Source organism: Psammomys obesus, unplaced genomic scaffold (assembly GCF_907164565.1).
Source record: "Psammomys obesus unplaced genomic scaffold, mPsaObe1.curated_primary_1811, whole genome shotgun sequence".
In the NCBI taxonomy this organism is placed as follows: Eukaryota; Metazoa; Chordata; class Mammalia; order Rodentia; family Muridae; genus Psammomys; species Psammomys obesus.
In genome coordinates, this window is record NW_026585644.1 from 43,634,333 (window position 1) to 43,658,142 (window position 23,810).

At 44.9% G+C, this 23,810-nt stretch overlaps 1 protein-coding gene across 1 annotated transcript in view; it reads left to right on the top strand.

The window, feature by feature from the left end:
- Positions 1-1,611: 1,611 nt before the first annotated feature.
- Galm (galactose mutarotase) overlaps positions 1,612-23,810 on the top strand; it is a 51,512-nt gene continuing 29,313 nt past the window's right edge. Inside the window, exons 1-4 of the mRNA XM_055618676.1 lie at positions 1,612-1,956; positions 11,166-11,320; positions 17,908-18,114; positions 23,616-23,697. Of these exons, the coding sequence (XP_055474651.1) occupies positions 1,767-1,956; positions 11,166-11,320; positions 17,908-18,114; positions 23,616-23,697 (634 nt within the window). The 5' untranslated portion in view covers positions 1,612-1,766. The remainder of the gene's footprint in view (positions 1,957-11,165; positions 11,321-17,907; positions 18,115-23,615; positions 23,698-23,810) is intronic.

The window sequence follows — 23,810 nt, forward strand, 5'->3', positions numbered from 1 at the left end:
AACTATCAGAGCTAATACTAGAGAGTGAGTTGGGAAGGGTTAGGGGTAGTTTAATCCCTAGCCCTCTTTTCAAGGGGCTCACAACTGCCTACCATGGCAGTTCCAATGGACCCAATGCACTCTTCAGTTCTACATGAGCACTGCATAAATGTGCACAAATCCACACTCACACATACAAACATAATCAAAAAAAGGTCTAGAGAAATAGCTTAGCAAATTAAGAGCATTTCTTATTCTTGGAGAGGACCAGTGTTCAGTTCCTAGCACCCATATGACAGCTCACAACTTCCTGCAACTCCAATTCTAGGGCACCCAATGCCCACTTCTGAGTTCTGTGGGCACCCAGCATGAATGTGGAGCACATACATACTTGCAGGCAAAACACTCAAAATATAAAATAAATAAGTCTAAAAAATGAAGATTTCTATTATCACCTTAGGCTCCCAGAGTCAGAAATTGCAGGTAGCTGATAACTAAGGCACACTAAAGTAAGGACCTTTACACACTTAAACTTGCAAAGGATACAAAAAAGAAAAAGTACCTGGCACTTACCTGGTACTTGGACTGCAATAAATACCTGCTCCCTTAATTCCTTCTTTTCAATTCATTTATATATGAAACAGACACCATTAATCCCTTCTCTCTTTTTTCTTTCTTCTTTTTTCATTAATCCTTTCTTTTTCTTTTCTTTCTTTCATTGTTTGTTTGTTTTCTGAGACTGGGTCTCTTTGTGTATCTCTGGCTGTCCTAGAACTCGCTCTGTAGACAAGGTTGGCCTCGAACTCACAAAGATCTGCCTGTCTCTGCCTCCCGGAGTGCTAGGATCGTAGATGTGTACTGGGATTAAACGCATGTCCCACCACTGCCCTGCCCATTAATCCTGTTTTAAAGATGCTTTGGGCTACTATCAGAGGCTCTCTCTGATTACACAGAGGAGGGCCTACCCTCTGTGTCTGGCCTGCCTAAGATTCAGATTGACAGTCAGAGGACCCACACTAGGCCGTAATTCTTTGAGACCAAAACAAAAACAAGCAATCAAACAAAAAACAAAAACGGACCGTCAGTCAGCCGAGGAGTCTGCGATGGAATCACGCTATAGATCAGGCTGCCCTCGAACTCACAGAAGTCCTACCTCTGCCTCCCAGCATGCGCCGCCACGGTCAATCTCAGGATTTTATTGTCCCAATATTAATAACCAGCATTAATGGCCAGCTAGGTCCGCTGAGTGCATCTTGTGAAGGTGTGCAGAGAAATGGGGATATTGGGGTTTAGAAAGACTACATGAGATGGGCAATATGGCTTAAAGGAGCGTGCCCCTAAGACTGCCCATCTGAGTTGATTCCTCACAGCCCTTTAGGGAAAGGAGAAAACCGAGATTGTCTTTTGACCTCTAAAGTGCCCGGCGCGCGCGCACCTGCGCAAAATAAATAGTTGCTTTTTTTTTAAACTACAAGCCCCAAGATGCAATTGCAATTTTCTTAAAGACTACCATTCCCGACATGCACTGCAGCCGGGGTTAGTGAATGAAAAGACCTGAAAGCTTCACTGGAAAGTTTGCTTCTCGGTTACCTCAGGCAAAGGAAAGTTTTGAAAAGTCCCCAGAGCATTTTTGCACCCCTAGGAGTGGTCAAATACTTATATCCAGGCAATAAAGGGAGGAGTTAAGCCGAGCCCCTCCCCTTCTCCCTGGAACTTTTATCATTCCAAACGTGATCAAGGCTAGAGTTTGAACGGCAGAGAGTAGCTGCTCGCCCCGAACTTTCGAAATGGCTTCGGTGACCAGAACCGTGTTTGGAGAGCTGCCCTCGGGGGGAGGGACAGTGGAGAAGTTCCAGCTTCGGTCAGACCAGCTGAGTGTGGACATTCTCTCCTGGGGCTGCACGATCTCTGCTCTGCAGGTCAAAGACAGGCAGGGGGAGGCCTCGGACGTGGTGCTGGGCTTTGCCGAGTTGGAAGGTGGGTCGCGTCCAGCCCAGGGCTGCCAAAGGGCCCCAGACCTAGCCCGCACAAACTCCTGATCCGGGTATCCCGGGTTTTCCCGGCCACTCACGGGACCTAACCTAGGCCCCCTGCTTAGGGCAGTCTAACTTGGAAGCGTGTGAATGAGCTAAAGTAAACCGCTAACAGGATTGTGTGTTTGGAAAAAGCCGGATGGAATGCAAAGAGCTGTAGGACTTGGCCTTTCTTAGGCAGCCAGACTTTGTCACAGTTCACAAGGAAGTCAGGTGACAGACCAAACTCCCTCGAGCGACTTTCGAACAGGGCTGTGTTCCTCTTTTCCGAGGAAGGAAAATCAAGGATGGGCTTCTGCTGCTATTCCAGTCCCCACCCCCTTTATCGGATTTTTTTCTGAGGACTCCTGGAGCAAAAATGCCTCAGAATATATAGGCCTGGTGTAAACTCATCTGAGCGCTTAGTTGCTGTGATCAGCACTGGTGGGGTACAGTACCTCTAGCAGAACATGTTCTCAATGAAAGGGGACAAAGCCACTGCTTTGGAAATAAGGTCTAAGATGTGGACATAGTCATCCTGGGCAATTCGGATCTTTTTTTTTTTTTTGGACAGGGTTTTAGGCACACCGAACTGGATAGCACTATGTAGCCAAGGCTGGCCCGGAACTACTGGTTATCCTGCTTCCACTTTCTCTAGTGTTGGTATTACTGGCAAGAGCTGGCAGTATTCTCTCTCTCTCTCTTTTATAATAATTTATTTTATGTGCATTGGTGTGAGGGTTTCAGATCCCTTAGAATTGGAGTTACAAACAGTTGTGAGCTACCATGTGGGTGCTGGGAACTGAACCCAGGTCCTTTGGAAGAGCAGACAGTGCTCTTAACCACTAAGCCATCTCTCCAGCCCCCAGTTTTCACTTACTACATGCAGGGTTTTATCTTAAATCTTACGTTTAAAACTCTGTTATTGCAGTGGACTCATCCAACAAGATAGGCAAAGATCACTTTCAACTTACAGTTTAACTGGGGAGACAGAGTCTAGACCCACGATTACATAATTAAGTGGTTGGATTGCAGTTTGATTTGCAGCAGGAGTAGAATGCACATCTTGCTGTTCCTCAGCGTTGCATGTAACCAGGCCGAAAACAAACATCTGAAGTAAAATAGCCAAACAGAAACAGAACTAATTCTCTCTGCTCAGTAGTAGGGTGTAGACAAATTTTCTACCACAAGAGGAGGTTTGAGGTTTTCCTTTTGGCGCTTCTTTCTGCCTACTTGGTTCTTCACGTGTTTAACTTGGTTTGGGGTCAACAGGAAAACCCTGTTTTGTTCGCTTATTAAAAAAAAAAAAAAAGTTGTCCCTTAGGCAAAAAATAAATGTGTTCCCCCATCTTTTTGTTAAACTGCATTATAAGGGTATTGCTGAGGTTCCTGTCTGTCCTGGTCAGTACTATCCTGTCCGCTCACCCCCACCCCTACCTGTCTTTATGTTTTTATAGCCCAGAGGGTTAATCTTATTCCCTGCAGAATTTCTTCAATAATTTGAGAAGGCTGTTGCAAGGGACAGGCTGGTGGGAAGGTGTGGAGACTTGGAGAAGGTGAGCCCAGATTCCTTGGTCTGTTATCAGACATCTTCAGAGTCGGGAGTCTGTAGGAACTGTGATGGAGGAGGCTTTAGAAACAGTTTGCTGAGTCACTCCTTTCTGCTGGGCCCATAGCCCTTTTGTGGGCTGAAATCACAAAGAGATTATTCCGGTGGCTTGGATGGAGAACCTGATCCATGTAAGAGAATTAGAGGTGGTGGCTGGGTACCCACTCTTACCATCTGTCTGAGACACACAGAGGCCCTCACTCCAGGTCTCTTTCAGTTCAGAGGTTAGAGTACAGTGGACCTGAAACAAGATCTCAAGATTGTCTTTGAGATCCCCATGAAATGTGAGACTGAGAATATGCCAGCCAGGGGCCACCAGTTTCTTTACAGGCGTGGAAGTACTAATTATTAAGCTATTCATTTCAGTCTGGGGTGCCTATGGGAGGCTTAGTGAAAGAACTGAATTATCCCCACCTCTTCATAAAAGCTCTAGACAAAAGGCCTTAGCTCCCCTAAATAAGAGTAACCCAGCAGGCCCCTGTGGCGAGGAGGCTCTAGGGCAGTGGTTCTCAACCTGTGGGTCACGACTCCTTTGTGGGTGGCGGATCAGATATCCTATATGTCCAATATTTACATTACGATTCATGGCAGTCACAAAATTACAGTTATGAAGTAATAACGAAATAATTTTATGGCCAGGTGTCACCACAACATGAGGAACTGTATTAAAGGGTCACAGTGTTAGGAAGGCTGAGAACCGATCTCTATAGCATTTTCTTATCAAAATGCATCACAGCTTCACCAAATGAAAAACTCTTAAAATACTCTTAGCACTGTATCAAGATGGACATTTTCATTCCTGAGCTGTAATTTGAATACTGAATTATTCTAAAAGGAGAGAAAGCTATTTTCAAAAAAGAAGTTGAAAACACCTATAGAATATTAAATAATGCTTCCTGAAATGTTAGCTCTCTTCAAGATTATGACACAGGAAACCTAGTTCCCCTTGTAAAGTCCTGTTTTTCAGGTTTTCATAGACTCTTTCTGTGTTGTCAAATACAGGGGTTGGCACACGTTACAACAGGAAGTATATTATCTCAACTGTAAAAGTATAACATGGTTCTCTGCTACTGCCTTGGTGGATTTTAGTGTATTAAACCCATTTTAGATGCCAGGCTTAGTGGCGCACACCTTTGATGCCAGCACCTTAGAGGCAGGGGCAGTCGGATCTCTGTGAGTTTGAGGCCAGCCTGGTCTACAAAGAGAGTTCCGGGACACCTATGGCTGTGACACCGAGAAACCCTGTCTCAAAAAAACGAACAATAACAATGGCAGCATTTTAGAGTGGGTCTGGTGGCACCTGATTTACTTAGTGAGTTCTAGGATAGCCAGGGCTTCGAAGGAAGACCTGATAATGGAAGCATCAAAGTGGCTCACCAGGTAAATGATGATTGTCAGGCTTGCTGCCAAGGCTGATGATCCTAGCTTGATTCCCCGGATCCGCATGGCAGAAGGAGAGGACTGACTCCTGCAAGTGTCCTCCGACTTACGCACATGTGAACACACACATACACACAAATAAATAAGTAATTGTAATTTATTTTTTAAAGTTTGATCCTGTAAATTTAAGTAAACAAACCGAGTAAAGAATCTGGAGTGAAAGGATTTACCTTGTTTCATAAATGTTTCGAGGTCTGAGGAAACACTGAACACTGATGATTCTGTGAAACATGCCCCTTTTGTAACTGCCGGTCTCCCAGATAGATTTTTACATAAACTTCTTGGTTAGGTTCAATTTCTCCCCGGGGAAGATGAGATCTTTCTGTAGAATTCTAAAAAGGGAAATTGTATATGATCATTTAGTTATAGCCTGGAAAAAATTAGTAATGTCTCCTGTAGGTTTTTCCTCTCCTTTCTTATCATCTGTGTGACCCACCAACAATCATGTTGTCTTCAAAGCCTGTGGTAAGAATCTTTGCTTATAAGCCACAGGTATAAATAGCCTACCCATATATACAATCAACAAGACTCCTTCCGTTTTTATTTCCCCACCAGTTACTACCAAATACCCAGCTATTACTGCAGTGAGAGCCAGTATGGCTAGAGTAAAAAAATACCCTTGATGCTTTGAAGTCTGGGGATGCAGTTCAATGGTAGAGCATGTGACTGGCAATAAACAAAGTGCTGGGGTCCAGATGGTAGTGTGCTCGCCTAATAGACATGTAGCCTTGAATTCCATCCCTAGTGCATAAACCCAGGCAAAGGTGGTTTTGCCTATAATTCCAGCGCTTGGGAGAGGAGGCAGGGGGATCAGAAGCTTAAGGTCGTCTTCATCAAGGTCAGCTTGGGATACCTGAGACCCTGACTCAACAAAACAGCAACACCCTGGATTTTGAACGGGGAGTGGAAAGACTGAAGGTTGATATTGCCAGTGCCCCGGAGTTGCTGGGACTTTGAGAACTCCTGATTTAAATCAATGCTTTGTCAGAGTGTGTGCTGTAGGAAGATGCCTGGAGCCTGTATCTGCCTGTGTTTGACCACGTGAGCAAAGTCTCTAACTGGAAAACGGTTAATCATTTTCATCTCTTTGCCTTCTTTTGCTCCTAAATGGTTTCTTTCACTCTGCTACAATTTTTATTTATTTCATTGTGCTTATCCTTGATAATATGTCATGGAGATAATATCTAGCATAATTAAAGTGATTGTCAGTTCAAGTCTTTTTCTTACAGCCTAAGGACAGTGGTTGAAGCTTAGGATGGAAAGCTTAGGATGGGTGGAGCTTCTGAGGGAAATTAGGGAGTAGTTTTACTTCAGACTTTAGGGCCCTCTGGCAAGGTTGTAGGCTGCCTGATAGGGGTGGCATGGGAGTAAAAAGGCTGTAGACCGCTGTTAAGCATTTATTAATTCATTCTGGCTCAAGAACCAGGGCAGACTCAGCCTATTCTTTCAGTTCAGCAGTTGAGTTCACTAAGGTAGCATTCATAGCTTGACCTAGGAACTTTGACCTTTTGATGATAAACAATATTTTCTGCAGTTCAAAACCCTTCCAGTCATGCCCACTTCAGGATCTGAGCTTGTCATTGTTCTTAGTCCTGACTGGACCAGGAGGCTTCATAACACCGGTAATTGTCCATGTGTTTGTTTCAGCACCAATTGGGAATAATGTTTTCTCCGTCCTTACAGTTTAGTCTTTAGAAACTATTTATCTAAAGAACTGCATAGTGCTTTTCTTTTCCAGGGGCTTAGAGACTGTTGCCATAAGAGGTCGGCAGTGAAGGGATTTTCACAAACTCAGGATCGTGAGCTTTACTGTCTCACACGTGTCTCTCTCCAACGCCTGGCACAGCTTGGGAGAGCGGAGGCTCCGGGCCCATTTGTTAGATACTTCACGGTATCTCTGAGAAATAGGTAGAGCCAAACAGTTTTCAGTTTTTGAACAACAACGACAACAAAAGTTTATTTGGGTTTTTGTTGTTCTTCCTTTTTTTTTTTTTTTTTTGGGGAACAGGACCAAAACTTTTTTTCTTTATGTTTTTGAGCCTAACTGGGGCTCAGAAAATGATGTACCAAAGTGAGGTCTTTAAATGAAGCTTCTGCCTGTCCCCCTGTCACTCCTTCACCATTGATAAAAAACAGACTTCTTCCCCAAAAAACCAGAAACCTCTTCCTCAAAGCCAGCCATGGTACATAGTAAAGTAATTCTCACATCTTTCAAAGTTGGCTATAAAAAACTCTGACCCTCTGTGATGGACTATAAATCATAAGACCCCCTAAATGAGAACCCCAAACTTAGGAGGGAGTTCTTTCCAAAGAGGCCAGCAAGAATCTAACAGACAGGCCCTGCTGGGTTTCCTCTTCAGCCCCTCAATATTGTATGAAACCCATTTTATCAAACTACAATTTTACATAGCTTGTGTCAGACATAAACACAAAAAAATGGATAGCTCACCTTAGGTCTTTTAGTGTGGCTGAAGTCTCTTTTGTCACAGAGTGTGACCAAATACATTTGGTGTGTTTGTCTCTGTTAACTCACCTGTCTTTTGTTATAGGGGGTCAGACCTGACCCTTATGATGAGTGCAAAAGGAATCATTCTCTTTCTGGCCCAAATGCACATGAAGCAAAACCAAAAAGAGGTTGTGTGGCTCTTTGGGGCTCCTTCTGGTTAGCCACCGTGAGGGGTTTAAAACCACAGCTTCTGAAATGGAGGCAGGTGGGAGGCAGAAGGGAGCGGGCAGAGAGAGTGCCACCTGTCTAGGGAGATGGTAAGGCCACCAGAATGGCCTGTGCCTTCCAAACAGTCTTACCTCAGCTTTTGCCAAACATGAACTGAAAACATTTGGGGGAGAGATTCCCAGTGCCGCATGTCTATGAGGCCAGCGCTCGGGAGTCCAGTGCAGGAAGAGTCCCAGGAGCCTGGGTTATAGAGTGAGGCCCTGCTTAGAAAGGAAGAAAGAAAGGAACAAGAAAAGAGGGGATGGAGAGATGGCTCAGCAGCTGGGAGCCATCTGCTTTTCTTCCAGATTCCCAAGTTCAGTTTTCAGTGCGTGGCTCACAATTGCCCATGACTAACTCCAGGTGGTTTTAAGGTCTTCTAGCCTCCTCAAACACACACATACTAAACTAAAATGCAAATAATAATAATAGTATAAAACAAAAAAAGGGACTATTTGGAGGAGAGGATTTTATTTGTACTAAAAGTGCTTAGACTTTTTTCCAGTTGTCTAACAATACTATTATAACAATTTATGTACTATTTACATGTATTAAGTATTATATGCAATCTGTGACTTAAAGTATATGAGAGAATATGCATAGGATATATGTAATGCCTTACTATTCCCTATGAGGCCATGGACATCTGCTGATTTTGATGTCTTAGAAGGGTAGGTCCTGAGTAGAACAGACCCTGGGATACTGAAGGAAGATTGGCAGGGAATGATATGCTTAAGAGCAAGGACTCAGGGTAGGACGTGGTGACCAATAATCCCAGCATTTGGGAAGTAGAAAAAGAAGGATTACGAGGCCGGGCTAGACCTGCCTTGTAATGATCTTGCCTAAAAGGGAGAAACACAGACACAGAAACCCTGGAGCCAGACTTTAAAGATTCAAGTCTGGATTTTATCACTCAATGGTGTTTGGGGGCAAATTATTTAATTTTTCTGTAAAATGAAGGTAATAAGAGCATCTCCCTTGGTGAAGTACTCCAGGGAGATGCAGAGTTCTTACAGAGTATCTCGGACTTTGAAACGGCTCAGTGATTGTTAGCAGGGACAACTTTCAGGGTGAAACTCAGAAGCAATAGGACAGGGGACTTGAAAGAGAACGGTTAGTGTTTGGCTTGTGCCCAACCAGGTGAGCAGTGGGAAGCTGTGACCTGCCACTGGCCTAATCCATTCAGGGTTTGTATCCTGAGACCCTTCTACAAGTGGGGAAAAAGAGTTTTCGTTCTTGAATGCCATTCTCTGCTCATCAGAAGCGGTGGTGGTGGCACAGTGTCTTGGGGAAGGAAAATGAAATTCTTTTTGTCCCCCCCCACCCCCTGAAACAGGGTTTCTCTGTGTAGCCCTGTCTGTTCTGGAACTTGCTCTCTAGTCCAGGCTGGCCTTGAATTTAGATAACAATGCACCTCTGCCTCCTGAGTGCTGGGGTTAAAGGCGTGGGCCCCTATGGAGAATGGAATTATTAGTGTACACAACAATAACAAAACTTGCAAAAAAAATCCTTAGTATTTTCTATTGTAAATCAAGTGCAAAGGAACATAAAGAGGTGGGGAATGCTGCAATATGCTTATGTTCAAAGTCATAATTACAACGAGCAACTTTGTGTTTAATAGCACCTGCCCCAAAGCCCAGGGATATTTGTGTTCATCAGGGTACTTTGTAACCATCAAGAGGAGGATGGTAAGTAGTTATGTTACGGGTGGGCACCTGTTAAGGCTTTTGGATAAATGAAAAGTTGCAGAAGAATGTGGCTGGCATAATTATCTTTAATGAATATGTGTGGGGTTGGGATATCGCTCAGCTGGTAGAATGCTTGCTTAGCATGCACCACATAATTGGAAATAGTGGCAGAGGCCTGTTAGCCTAGAACATGGGAGGTGGAGACAGGAGAATCAGTTCACAGCCATCCTGAGCTACATAGTCAGTTTGAGGGTAGAATGGGGCACAGCAGACTTAAAACTAAAAAAGGGAACACGCACATGTTTGTGTGTTTGTTTGTATGCTGTTAGAGGGAAATAGCTGGGCATGGAGGTACGCACCTATGATCCCAGTACTTGAGCGTTTGAAGCAGAGGGATCACCGCAAGTTCAAAGTCAGCCCGAGTGACATAGTAAGTTCAAGGCTTCTCAGGACTATATCACAGACCCCATCTCAAAAGAAGAGAAAAAACAACAACATATTTTATATCAACAAAAAGTTACATCACAGACCGCATCTTAAAAGAAGAGAAAAAAGAGCTGTACACACCACTGTGTTCATTTAACATTGGACCCACAGGGGAGGAGGAGAAATGAGAGGCAAAGACGGGGGGTATCTTTTGCTTGTCCAGTTTAGCCAATAAAATATATATGATAAGTTCTTTAAGGTAAGCAGCCTAAACTGTATATTAATACTATGAACATATGTATGTTAAAACAATTCATTACTTATCTGAAATGCAAGTTTACTTGGGCATTCTGTGTTTCTGCCAAGCCTGTCATATACCCTTGTGTTTTACTTAACCTTCTTTAAAGGATATTTTTCTTTCCTAAGTATTTTTGAAGTTTAAAAAATTTTGGGGGTGGGCAGGGGCTGGAAAGATGGCTCAGTGGTTAAGAGCACTAGCTCTTCCTCCTATAGAGGACCTGGGTTCAATTCCCAGCATCCGCATGGCAGCTCACAGCCATATCTGTAACTCCAGTTCCAGAGCATCCATGGCACCAGGCATGTACAAGGTACACATGAATGTGCATGCAGGCAAAATGCCCATACACATTAAAGGAAATAAAAAAATTTAAAGTGTGTGTGTGTGTGTGTGTGTGTGTGTCCATGTCTGTGTCTGTGGGTATGTCCCTACACTGAGACCAGAGTTGTCAGGTCCTCTGGAGCTGCAGGTGCAGGAGATTGAGAGCCATCTGATACGGTGCTAAGAACTGAACTGGGGTCCTCTGTAGGAGCAGTACAGATTCTTAACAACTGAGCCCTCTCTCTAGCCCCTGATTGTACAGTTTAAAAAAAATAAAAAGTCATCGTTTTCTTTCAAGACTGTGTAAGAGGTGTTTGAGAGATTCAGCAGTTAGAGCACTTGCTATTCCTCCAGAGGACTCCGGTTCAGTTCCCAACACCTACATGGCTGCTCACAACTATATGAAACTCTAGTCCCAGGGAATATAATGCCGTCTTTAGGCCTCCTTGGGCACCAGGAGGTTGAAGTAAAAAAATCTCAAATTTGAGGCCCGGGTGGCCTACATAGCCAAAATGACCGAGTCTTTTTGCCTTTGATTGAGCTTGAGCTTGGACCCGGCTGTGGACAAGTGACACATCCTTGGAGTTTCCCTCAGAAGAATGCAGGAGACAGCGGTGTGAGCCTCTTAACGTTGGACGTTTTTTTAAGAAATGCTATTATGTCCTGTCTGTCTGTGCAGGCTACCTGCAGAAGCAGCCCTACTTTGGAGCCGTGGTTGGGAGGGTAGCCAACCGAATTGCCAAAGGAAGATTCACGGTGGATGGGAAAGAGTACCACCTGCCCATTAACAAGGAGCCCAACAGTCTCCACGGAGGATTCAGGGGGTTTGATAAGGTGAGTTGGGCGTGTGGCAGGGGCCCCTCTTGGCACACTTTCAAGTCCCCCAAAGCCTGTATTTGCCAGACGTAATCCCAGGCCAGGGATCACTGGTATGGTGGAGGATCCAGGAAAGAGGTTACCTCCACACTCAGACAAACTTGGGCTTGGGAAGACAGAGTGTGGCTTTCACAGTGTTAGCATCAGGGTTGCAGAAACACGGATTAATGATTGTTCCTAAAACTTACTGCACAGGCATTTGCATCCATTTTCTCTAGTCCTCATTAAAAGCAGGTGTGATCACTAAATGAGAACGCCGAGGTCCCAAAACACTACACATGTCCTAGTAGGCTAGCCAGGCATGGCGGCCTGGCCCCAAGCCCTCATTCCTACATCATAAGTACTGGTGTCCTCCGAGACCACCACGGGGCTACCCAACTCAACACACCTCTTTGCGCCTGTCCTCTGTCCGTGGTTCCCTTCCCCAGGCATAGTGTGCACCACACCTAGCTCTACCCTTCCACTGAGGTGCTCTCTTCCCCACAGCTATCTCAGGTTGTCTCCAGGCCCCCTTTCTAGACAGACACTCCCATTACCTAAGCACGTCTCTGGGAGGAAGGACGGGAAAGCAAGTGGATGGAGCAGAACCTCTGTGGTGTGCAGATCCCAGCCTCCTGCTTCCGCGCCCCGCTGTGGGCCAGTTCACAGACTGACCTGTGAGGGAGAAAACCCCTTTGGGGTTTTCCTTTGGGCTGTGCAGCTTAGGTTACTTCCTAGACTCTAGCCAGAGAAGATGAGAACATGGGTGGCAGCTAAAAGCCACCGCCGCCATTTCTTCTCTCCCTCTGGCCACTACCTCTCCTGTTGAAGGAAGTTGGGTGCTCTCAATTTCCCCCACTTCTGTCTCCAGCTTCCTGTCTATGGCCTAGAACCAGACTGCCCAATTGGTTTCCTTTCCTCAGTGAGGTGCTTCTCATACCAGGAAAAGCAGAAGGTAGAGGGGAGTATCAGCTCTGCCCATGTTAGGGCTGAGCATCTGTGGAACATTCCAGGCTTGTGAACAAACCTCACCCCAGAGGAAGCTGGACCAGCCTTGGTTGGGACAGGGATCTTCAGAGGAGCCTCAAAACAGCCGCTTGTTCTAGCTTGTTCCCCCTTCTGTTCCACTGTGTTTTTTTCTGTGGTATTTATGAACACACACTCCCTTTATGAACACAGTCAAATAGTCTCCATCCATTTTCTTTCTTTCTTTCTTTTCTTTCTTTCTTTCTTTCTTTCTTTCTTTCTTTCTTTCTTTTTCTTTCTTTCTCAGGGTCTCAAGCTGGCCTTGAATTGGCTAAGTGGCCGAGAAAATTTCTGAATTCCTGATTGTCTTTTCTCTAGCTTCCCGTTGCTGGAATTGCTAGTTTAAGATTTATTTTATTATTTATGTGTGTGTTTGTGTGAGTATGTGTGTGTGAGAGAGTACACGTGTGTACATGTGCCTAACGGAGGCTAGAGAAGGTGTTGTACTCCTGGAACTGCAGTTACAGGCAGTCGTGAGCTTCGAGGTGTAGAAACCAAACTTGGGCCCTGTAGAGGAGCAGCCAGCACTCTTAGCTGCTGAGCCATCTCTCCAGTCCGGGAACCCCCAGTTTTGTGTGGTGCTGGTGACGGAACCCAGGGCTTCCTGCATGCTGGGTAGTCACTCTGCCAGCTGAGGTACAACCAAGTTCACAAACCAGGTGATTTGTTAAGACAAAGGTGTAAATTAGCGCACAGTTTTGGAGGCTGGACTTTGAAGAGCATGACACCAGCCCTTGGTTCTACTTCAGATGGCAGCCGCTCTCCATTCACTTCATCCTAAGGTGGAGAAGGCGTCTTAGAATAACTGTGCCAGCTCAGGGCTTTCTTCCTGTTATCACAAAACCACCGAAGCCACCGTGGGGGGAGGAGCTGCTCTTGCTATCATGACCTCATCCAACCCTAACCACCCGTTGGGTGCTTTGCCTCAAATGCCCCTACCATGAATCTGAGAATCCAGCTTCCAACAGACAAAACTTTTGAGTGGCACATTCCAATCTTAGCAGTGTCCCTTAGTGGTGTGGGCCCCCTCTGTGCACCAGGGAGCCTAACGGCCTTGGGTTCCTGGGGTTCCAATGGTGGCCCCTTACACAACTGTCAGAGGAGCACAGACTGAACTGTGCAACATGGATGTGACAGGGAGGATGCTGTAGGGAGGAGTGTGAACAGGCACATAGCAATGGGGGGGGGTGTGGATCTGAGCTGCCCTTGAAGAGCAGGTAACATCCATCCATCTGTGGATATTGGAGGGAAGGACTGTGGCAGGAAAGACTTGGCTTTTATGGAGCCGTGGGCATTGGGGGCAGAAAGTTTTACTACAGTAGCAGGAGGAGCCTGGCTGGATTTGACACTTTATTCTTTATTTGATCTCATCGGTAGATGAATAATTTAGCTTGGAGATAATGTGCTTTTTCTATTTATGTCAACACTTTTTTAAAAAAGGTAAAAATTGAGTCCTGACAGGACTGGAAATAGAACCAGAAAGACTAAAGATGTGAAATCTCTGGAAATTTAGAAACTGTGGGCCAGGAGAGTCTTCCTGTGGATAGGCACTGTGTCCTTTCTCTGAAGGTCAAAAATCTAGGTGGCAAGGCAGTAACCTTTTATTTCAAACATTTAATTCTTAAAACTTTCCATTTTGGGATTTTTTTTAAAGTTCTTTTTCATTAGGTTACACTTGTAACAGGCTTCCTTAATTTATTTAAAATTTTATTTATTAGGCAGAGGCAGGTGGATCTCTGTGAGTTCAAGGCCGGCCTGGTCTACAAAGTGAGTCTGGGACAGAAACCCTGTCTTGAAAAATACAAACAAATTTTATTTATTTATTTATTAGTTTTGTGTTTATCTGTATGTATGTATCTTGGTGTGTATATGAATGTGTGTGCTCTCAAGTGCACCTGTTCACACCCTTGTGTGTGTGTGTGTGTGTGTCTGTGTGTATGCACCAACTTCGCATGTGGAGGTCATAGGACGACTTGTAGAAATCCATTCCCCCTTCCACTGTGGGTTGTAGGAGTGGAGCTCTGGTTTTGCTATTGCTCACAGACCATCTTGCCATGCAAATGCTTTTGCCCACAAAACCGGCTTGCTACCCCTAGGTTCTTTTATGTTTTGTTCATAGATTTAATTATTTTATGTGTGTGGGTGTTTATTTGCATGTCTGTGCCCTGCATGCCTGGAAGAGGGTATGAGACCCCCTGAGACTGGAATTACGGGTGGTCGTGAGCCAGTATGTGGGTGCTGAGAATTGAACTTGGGTCCTTTGCAAGAGCAACAAGTGCTCTTAACCACGGAGCCAATTCTCCATGCCCTAGACTTCCTATTTTCTAATGCCTCGAAAGTTTACCGTCTCTGAGGGTTAATTAGGGCATCATCCCTCTAATCTCATTGAATTTGTTAGTGCAGTGTCTTTCACTGTGGGGGCCGCAAAGGCCTTCATCCCTGCTGGGCTTCCCTTCCTGTCAAATGCACACTGTGTAAGAGAAGACCCTGCTGTGAGCTGAGTAGACAAGACCTGGCCTCATGGGCTGTTCCTCTGGTCTAACAGGTTATTAATTTTTAACTCTATTTAGAGTGACACGGTTTAGCCCCAACTGTTCTGTTAAAAAAATGGAGATTTGGTCAGTTGAAGTCATGCATATCAGAAAGAGGGGAAAGACAAGAAAGAGATCACAAATTTGAGGCCAGTCTAACCCTAAACCTATAGCCTACACCTAATTTCTTTAAAAAAGGGAATATTTACGCTGCTGAGATGGCCCAATGGTTAAGAGTACTTGTTGTATTGTCACATTCCTGTAATCCAAACACTTAGGAAGCAGAGGCAGGTGGGTCTCTTGTGTGTTTGAGGTCTACACAAAGGTCCAAGACAACCAGGGGCTACATAGAGAAACCCTGGAGAGAGAGAGAAAGAGAGAGAGAACTTGCTGCTCCTCAGGGGAATCTAAGCTCAGATCCCAGCACTATGTCAGGTGGCTCATAACTGCCTTTAACTCCAGCTCCAGGAAATTTGACTCCCTCTCTGGTCTCCACAGAGCCCCTCACAGATACACATACATTTTTTTTTTTTTGAAAAATTGAAATAAAATATTTTTATTTTTGGTTTTTGGAGACAGGGTTTCTCGGTGTAGCCTTGGCCATCCTGGACCCGCTTTGTAGACCAGCCTGGCCTCGAACTCACAGCAATCCACCTACCTCTGCCTCTCTGAGAGCTGGGATTACAGGTATGTGCCGCCGTGCCTGTTTGCTGAAAACAGAATGTGAACTAGTGTAGGCAGGTGGACTTGAGCTTGAATCCTAGCTCTACACTCATCACACGTTTGCTCTTAAACAGGGTTCCACACTTACCTCCCTTTAAACCATGAAGTACTCTAAGGTTCCCTTCTGTCCTGCAGTGTGGGGGGTAGAAGCAGGCAACCTGACATTGAACTCAGGACTGAGATGACAAAAGTAGTTGGAGCTATGAGAAGAGATCAGTGTTCAACTTCGGACCTACACCTGGATGAACCAAATACTTTACTCCAGGTGACTTAGGTAGAATAGATAAGCAACCAAGGAGCACCTTGACAAACACAAGTTCTTTAGTTACATTCAGCCCTTCAGTAGTTATCCAGAACTCCACAGGAATGAGACTCTGGCCAAGTCATTTTGATATTTGTAGGACAAGGGAGCAGGCACAGGCTCTGGTTCAGGTAACCTGAGGTGAAATTTATCCATTTGAGGAACTTTTTTTCTTTTTTTTGGGGGGGGAGGGGAGTTTTTAGACAAGGTCTCTCTGTATATACCTGGCTGTCCTGGAACTCACTCTGTAGACAAGTCTGGCCTCAAACTCAGAGATCTGCCAGCCTCTGCCTCCCAAGTGCTGGGACTAAAGGCGTGTGCCGCCACCATCCAGCTTCTTCTTCTTCTTCCCCTCCCCCTTCCCCCCCCCCCCCCCCCCGGCCCAAAATGACACGTATAGCTGGCTTCCTTTTTTTCTGAGCTTTGATTCTCTGGTCCTTTAAGAATGGTGCCTCCTGTGAGTCTGCTCTGAGACAATGACACAGTCCATGTGAAGTTGCTAGTCAGGTGTGGCTAATAACGGGCCCTCGGTAAATGTTGGCTTTCCCTTTACTAGCCACATGAGCCAAGGACTCCTGGGCAAAGCTGAGAGGCTCCACTGTGAACCCAGGATTCCCATTTCTGTTTGCAAAAGCTCATTTGGAGAACGTCTCCATAGTTCTTACCTTTCTTAGAATTATGTTTGCTAAAATAAGAAGACCCTTCAGGATCATTTCTTCAGCACCTCTATTTTAGGGAAAGGTTGGTTCCCAAAGCCACACACTGAGCTAGGGACACCTTGGTCCCTAAATCAGGACTCCTTACTTGTGGCTTGGAACTCTTCCAAATGGAATAAGCATGCTCTTTGCTTTAACCCCTGCCCAGGAGGCATGGCCAACCTCAGAGTATTTAGACACATGTTTACAGAGGGGCTGGGAGTGTATCTTAGTGGGAGGACACTTGCCTAGCATCAGCAAGGACCTGTGTTCCAACACTAGAAGAATAGTCAGATCTAAATGTCTATGTACAGAAACCCAATAGAGAGGGTTGGTTAAGGTTTTGTTTTGGAAGATAGTATCTCATGCAGTCATGGCTGGTCTTGAACTCCCTAAGAGCTGAGGGTGACCTTGAACTCTTGATCCTCTTGCCTCTGCCTTCCAAACATTGAGGCTATAGTCATGCATTACAATGCCAACATCTATTTGGTCCTAGAAATTGAAGCCAGAGTTTTATGCATTCTGGGTAATCACTCTGCCAACTGAGCTGCATTCCCGGCCTCAAGCTTATCTTTAAATATTACAAGTAGGTTTTGATGTCTTTAATTTGTCAGACTGGAATTCTAAGATTAAAATACACATCAAAGCCTAGTGGTGGTGGTGTCATGCCTTTAATCTTCCCTCACTTCAGAGGGAGAGGCAGGCAGATCTCTAAGTTCAAGGCCAGCCTGATCTACAGAATGAGTTCCAGACAGCCAGCCAGGACTATACAGAGAAACTCTATCTCAAAAAACAGAAAAAAAGGAAGGGGTGGGGAAGGGACAGGAAAGGACTGGAGAGATGGCTCAGAGGTTAAGAGCACTGGCTGCTCTTCCAGAGGTCATGAGTTCAATTCCCAGCAACCACATAGTGGCTCACACCCATCTGTTATGGGATCTGATTCCCTCTTCTGAAATGCATGAAAACAGAGCACTCATGTACATAAAGTAAATAAATAAATCTTAAAAAAAAAAAAGCCAAAGGAGAAAAATTAAAGGAAAACATAGACACATAAAGCTAAGAGGAGAAGAAAATATAGGAAATGCAAGTAGATGAAGAGGAAACTTTTTTCTCAAAAGCCATCTCTCTCCGTATGAAAGAGTTTTAGATGAGTTAAGCTCCAGGCTATTATTTGGCAGTCTTTATTTCTGAATCACCAGCTCCCTTTCTAGACTCTGTGCTCTTTAAATATTGAAATGTGGCATTTCAATGGGGATAGAGTGGTGAAGCAGCTTTAAACACTTCTTTTAGGTCCTCTGGACCCCTCAGGTGTTGTCCAACGGCGTCCAGTTCTCTCGAGTCAGTCCAGATGGGGAGGAAGGCTACCCTGGAGAGTTGAAAGTCTGGGTGACGTATACCCTAGATGGTGGAGAGCTTGTAATCAACTACAGAGCACAGGCCAGCCAGACCACGCCGGTTAATCTCACCAACCATTCTTATTTCAACCTAGCGGGCCAGGTAAGTAAATTTTGTTTTATTTTATTTTTATCCTTATTTTTGTTTGTTTGGGTTTGTTTTAGTTTTTTGTTTTTCTTTTTCAAGACAGGGTTTCTCTGTATAGCCTTGGCTGTCCTGGAATCACTCTGTAGACTAAGCTAACCTCGAACTCACAGAGATCTGCCTGCCTCTGCCTCCTGAGTGCTGGGATCATAGGTGGGTACCACCAATACTGGGCCAGGTAAAGTGAATGTACTTCTTTCCTGCTGCAACCGAGGGCTGGAAGGATGACCAAGTGCTGGAGAGACAAGCCTATCATGGAGATGAACTCATGCTCTCAGTGATCAAAAGGGCCTAGCAGAGTATCTGGCTTTAAACAGATGCTCAGTAAAAAGAAAATCATTGAGGAAGAATAGGTGGATATGTCATCCTGCCGAGGGAAGCAGCCATTTTCCATGTGATGCAGAACAGTGACTAGTTGTTTCAAGAATTCCCTTTCATCTAGTTGCATGTATGCACATTTGCTCCCTGTGTCCTGCTGCCCCCAGAATTACTCCCATCTAAGGTGGCTTCCGTCCTTAGATGTTGGAAGTGATCATGTTTGCCTCAGCCCCTCTAAATATGCTGCAGGGGTGGGGAGGGGTGTCTATGCTTCGGCTGTGGTCCTACAGCCTCTCTCAGAACTTCTGGTGGTCATTCTTGCCCTGCGCTGTGCAGTGGACAGGGCACTGGACTTGAACTTAGAAGACCTGTGTTTATTGATTACTAGACATATTCTTAGTTTCATAATAGTGCCTGTAAAAGGAACTTTTATTCGCCTGGTTCAGTTGTTGTCTCGGAGGCTAAGTGCTTCTGGCTGCTATCCTAGGCCTAGTCCTGGAAACTTCCAGCCTCTGTATAATCTAACCTAGGCCTAGAATGTTTTCAGCTTCTGAGACTTACTACTTAATAAGCTCACCCTTTTTTTGTTCCAAGCTCATAGCTGGCTGGAACAAACTGAGCTGTTCTGGCTCAAACCCCTCTGCCAGCTAACTTACTCAATCTGGCTCTTGTCTCAGCCTCTGAATTGCTCTGCTTGGCCTCAGACTAACTCTAGAAATCTGCTCTAATCTTCTGGCTCCTTCTCATTCTCTGGCTCATTCAGTCTTTACCTGTGTCTAGCTTGTTCAAGGCACTTTATGAAGTTGTTGGTAAAAACATTGAAACCAACAGGGGGACCAGTAGCAGGACCCTTAACAACATCTGAGCTTGTGAGGAACCGCTGATAGCCCCTTCCATTGTTAGCAGTCCCCGGGAAGCTGAGTCATTACCTCCTAATTGTTTTAACCCACTGAAGACGCTGTTCCATGATTCAATAAAATATGGAGCCAAACTGCAGATTCTATCTCTATGACTTCCTCCTCATCTGAAGAATTCAGTTTATCAAATCACTTGAATCATGTTGACACGATTTCCTATAGGCTGGTGGTCATGACCAACTGGTGATAGCTTCCCTTTTTACCTTTTTTGGGGGTTTACTGCTGATTTGCTGGTGATAGTTTCCTGAAATAGCAGATACTTGTAGATAATTGTATATAAATGGCAGATAATTGTAGATTCTTACAGAATCTACAGAGTTCAGACTAACTTAGATGACTCTTCTTGTACTTGTTTGTTTGTTTGTTTGTTTGTTTGTTTGTTTGTTTTCAGGGAGGGTCTCATTCTGTAACCCAGGCTGGTGTGGAACTCACAGCAATCCTCCTGCCTTGGTTTCTCAATTGTTGTGATTACAGGTGTGAACTGCCATGCCCATCTTCTAAATCAATGAATAGGATTTTCTAGTCTGGGGCCTGAGCTTCAGGTTACCACCTTTAAGTTTCAATGTTGGGGTCCTCGGTGGTGGTAGGGAAATCATGTTTTTTAAAGAATGGAAAAGGTATGAAAGTTGCTGGTGGTTTTTGCTTTTTATCTTTCTGTCCAAGCCTGTGCCTACTAAAAAACTCAGGCACCATGTTTTTTATTGAAACTTTACTTAAAGAGCTATGAAAGACATCAGGGAGGGTTTGAGATGGAGAGGAAGCAGTGTGGTTCTGATGTGATGAGATAGATGTGCCATCAAGGACCCATTTTCTTCCACTTATCCATTTTTCTTCTGTCTTAGTTACTTTTATTACTGTGAGTTGACAGCATGACCAAGGCAACTTATAGAAGAAAGAGTTTGTTGAGGGGACAGCTTCAGAAGGTGAGGCCATGACCGTCATGACAGACATGGCAGCAGACAAGCAGGCATGGTACCAATCCACAAGTAGAAAGCAGAAAAAAAAAGTACTATTGGGAATGGTGTGGCTTTTGAAACCTCAAAGCCTATCTCCAGTAACACATCTCCTCCAACAAAGCCACACTTCCCAGTCCTTTCCAAACAGTTCCACCAACCTGGAACCAAGCATTCAAATGTATGTGTCTATGGAGGCCATTCTTATTTAAACACCTGCCTACGCGTTTGGGCTTTTGGCATTCAGATTTGTTCCCTCATAGTCAAAGAACAGCTCCAGGAGTCTCACTGATACACTCATTTCCACAAATAAAACAGGACTTATTCCTTTCCTGTCCTTATGTATTTATTTTGGGTTTTTGAGTCAGGGTTTCTCTACTTTGTAGACCAGGCTGGCCTCAGACTCACAGAGATCTGCTTGCCTCTGCCTCCCTGAGTGCTGGGATTACAGGCCTGCACTACTGCACCTGGTCTGACTTCTTCCTTTTCATATCTCTACTATTCCTTTTCTAAGAAACAAACATTGTCTAGAAGCATCCCCAAAGGCTTTGTTTCACATTTCATCAGCCAAAAGTGTAACCCATGTCCTAGCTCTACCTAACCCAATTGCCGGCGAGGAGATGAAAACAGAATGATTGCCTTTGGGGGCTGGTGACTATATGAATATATGACCTGAATATATGATCTAGTTAATGGTAGTCCCCAAGTCTGATTTCCTCCAGGAGAAAAGGAGCTGATGGAGAAGAGTCGCTGTGACTTTAGGGTAGAAATCTCTTGTCTTTTACCTCTAACCCTGCCAGAGTCATTAGGAGCCGAATTGGGCAGTAGTCATGGCGATGCACAAAAAGGTCTTTAAAGCCCATGCCAATCATGACGGACTCTGCGAGTAAACAGTTAACAACAAGCAACAGTCAAAGGAAACTACCAGGACAAACAAACAAAAACAAAACAAAACAAAAAACCCACTGAATTCAGAGACCTGTCTCAAGGTCTGTCTGGGAACCAGTGTTTCGTGCCAAGTTTTCAACAGCCTGGAAAGGAAGTGAATCTGACAGTAATCTTCCACCAATGTAGAACACTGTATTTTCCAGACCAAAAGACACAGAAAATATGTTTGTTTCTTTCAGTGAAGAAATGTCTGGGCTGTTCAGAGAATGGGCTTCCAGTACACATTGCCTCTCCTCTTCCTAATGTCTCCAACGCATCCATCTGTTTGGTGTGTGGTTTTCATGTTGGTTGATTTTCTTCCTGCCTTAGTGCTTTAAAAAATGTTTTTAAAAGAACAAAAGAAAGAAAAACAGTCAAGGAAGTTCCTCAGCAGCTTTGCTACTATTGGGAAAGCAATGGAAACAAGCTAGGTGTTTCTCTACAGGAGAGTTGTGTGAAGTCAAACAGTTCTATACCCTACAATAGAAAGGACCAAATCGCCGATCTAGTGACTTAGACACGATCATGAGCGTCGTGTTGTGAAGTGGATGGAGGCCCTGAAGATGTCCTCTGTGGGATGGTGTGAGGTTCCAGAACAGAAGAGATCAGTCTAGAGCCATAGATACCAAAACAGTATTCCAGCTATAAGTACGTATTTATCTGTGAAAGAATGGCAGCAAAGAGGCATGTTCCTAGGAGAGTGAAGAGCTGGACATAGGCTGGGCCAGTAGTCTAGAAAGTGACTGTCTCCACCAGGCTTCCCTCGCCGATGTTAGCAGGGTTGTGTGTGCAGAGGGTGGTGGAGGAGGTAGGGAGGCTGGCTCTTGTGTTTGACTCTTCTGCTCCTGATTTAGTGCAGCTGAGATGTCATACGCAGCCTTCCGTGCTAACTCATCGGCAGGGCCTCCAGCACAGTCTAATGAAACCCATCTCCACTGTGTTTGGACAGACAGTCCCTGAACTTCGGCCCCTCTGAGTCTTTCTGACTATGAAGATTGATGTCCACCTAGCCCCCTCTTGCTTCTCTGGAGCCTGGCAGAGCTTCTGCTGAGCTATGCTCAGGGTTTCTCAAAATTGGCACTGAAATTTTGGGTGGGGTGATTCTTGGTGGTGGCAGGGGCTCACGGGGACTTCGGTGCAGGTAGGGTGTTTGGCAGCCGCCTTGGCCTTTTCCAGCTCAGGACGCATCAGTCCCACGTTTCACGATATTGCAGATGTCCCTCTGCACGGCAGAACCATCCCGGCTGAGAAACCTTGGTTTAGCTGATTTTTTGAGTGACCATAAAAGTGAAAGCTCACATTTGACTCCTCTTTCTCATTTTCCATTGTGTGGCGTTGAGATACTGAAAATAAAAAAATAAATGCTTACAAGGTTTCATATTATAAAAGGATTTTCCAATTTACAAACACCTATCTCCTTAACTAAACTGTACCTCAGAAGGACCCTGGGAAAAGTGGGGGTGTCTCCTAGTTTTCTACCAAAACAAGTACGGTTCCAAGAGACTTTGTATTTAAAATTCCCTGGGGACACCCAGTGAAAGGTGGAACTGGGTCAACCCTGAGCCTTCTGATCTCTAACCTGGGCTTCCTAGACCAGCTGGTTCTGCCCCAAAGAACAAGCTCTCAGGAGCAGGGACTGCGAGTCTGGCCCCTGTTGTGTGACAGGGAATGTGTCCTGTGGGTAGGAGCTAAGCCAGAGAAGAGTGGCAGATGGCCTTCTCCAACAAACCTGGAAGTAGTCCCTGGCTCTGCAAGACTCGTGTCCCCACCCCCACTTCTCTTTATCTTGTATGTGAGACAGTTGCATGCTAAGGCCATTTTTTGTTGTTGAATTTTTTTTATATATATTTGCACACATGCTTACCATAAACCATGTATGGAGACCTGAGGACAACTTATGGGAGTTGATTCTCTCCTTCTACCCCTTGGGTCCTGGGGACAGGCTTGGCACCACGTGCCTTTGCCCGCTGAGCCATCTTGCCCACCCTACAATTACATTTGACAGTTTCTTCCAAACTTGCTGGCTCTATGGAGGTTCTATCTACCTACCCTTAAGTGATCTTATTAATCACAGCTATCAGTCAGCGGTCAATGTTTGAAGACATTTTTGCAGAAGATAAGAAAGCAAAATGTAAAATAACACCCAGTAGCCAGGTGTGGTGGCGCACCCTTTGACCCCAGCCTCAGAAGGCAGAGCCAGGCAGATCTCTGTGAGTTTGAGGCCAGCCTGGTCTACATAGTAAGTTCCAAGACACCAGTTCTACATAGAGAAACCCTGTCTCAGCCTCCAACCCCCCAAAAAAGACCCAAGCGGTACATCTTCTTTTTCTCTTTTCCTTCCCAGGGCTCCCCAAATATATATGACCATGAAGTCACCATTGCAGCAGAGGCATATTTGCCTGTGGATGAAACTCTGATTCCTACAGGTCAGTGAATTTAAACTATTATGTTATGTAGAACCGTGACCCCTAGCCTGAGAAAGGTTGTTACTATGTAAACCATTACTAGGGGGAAGTCCTAGTAAAAATGGTGGTTTAGT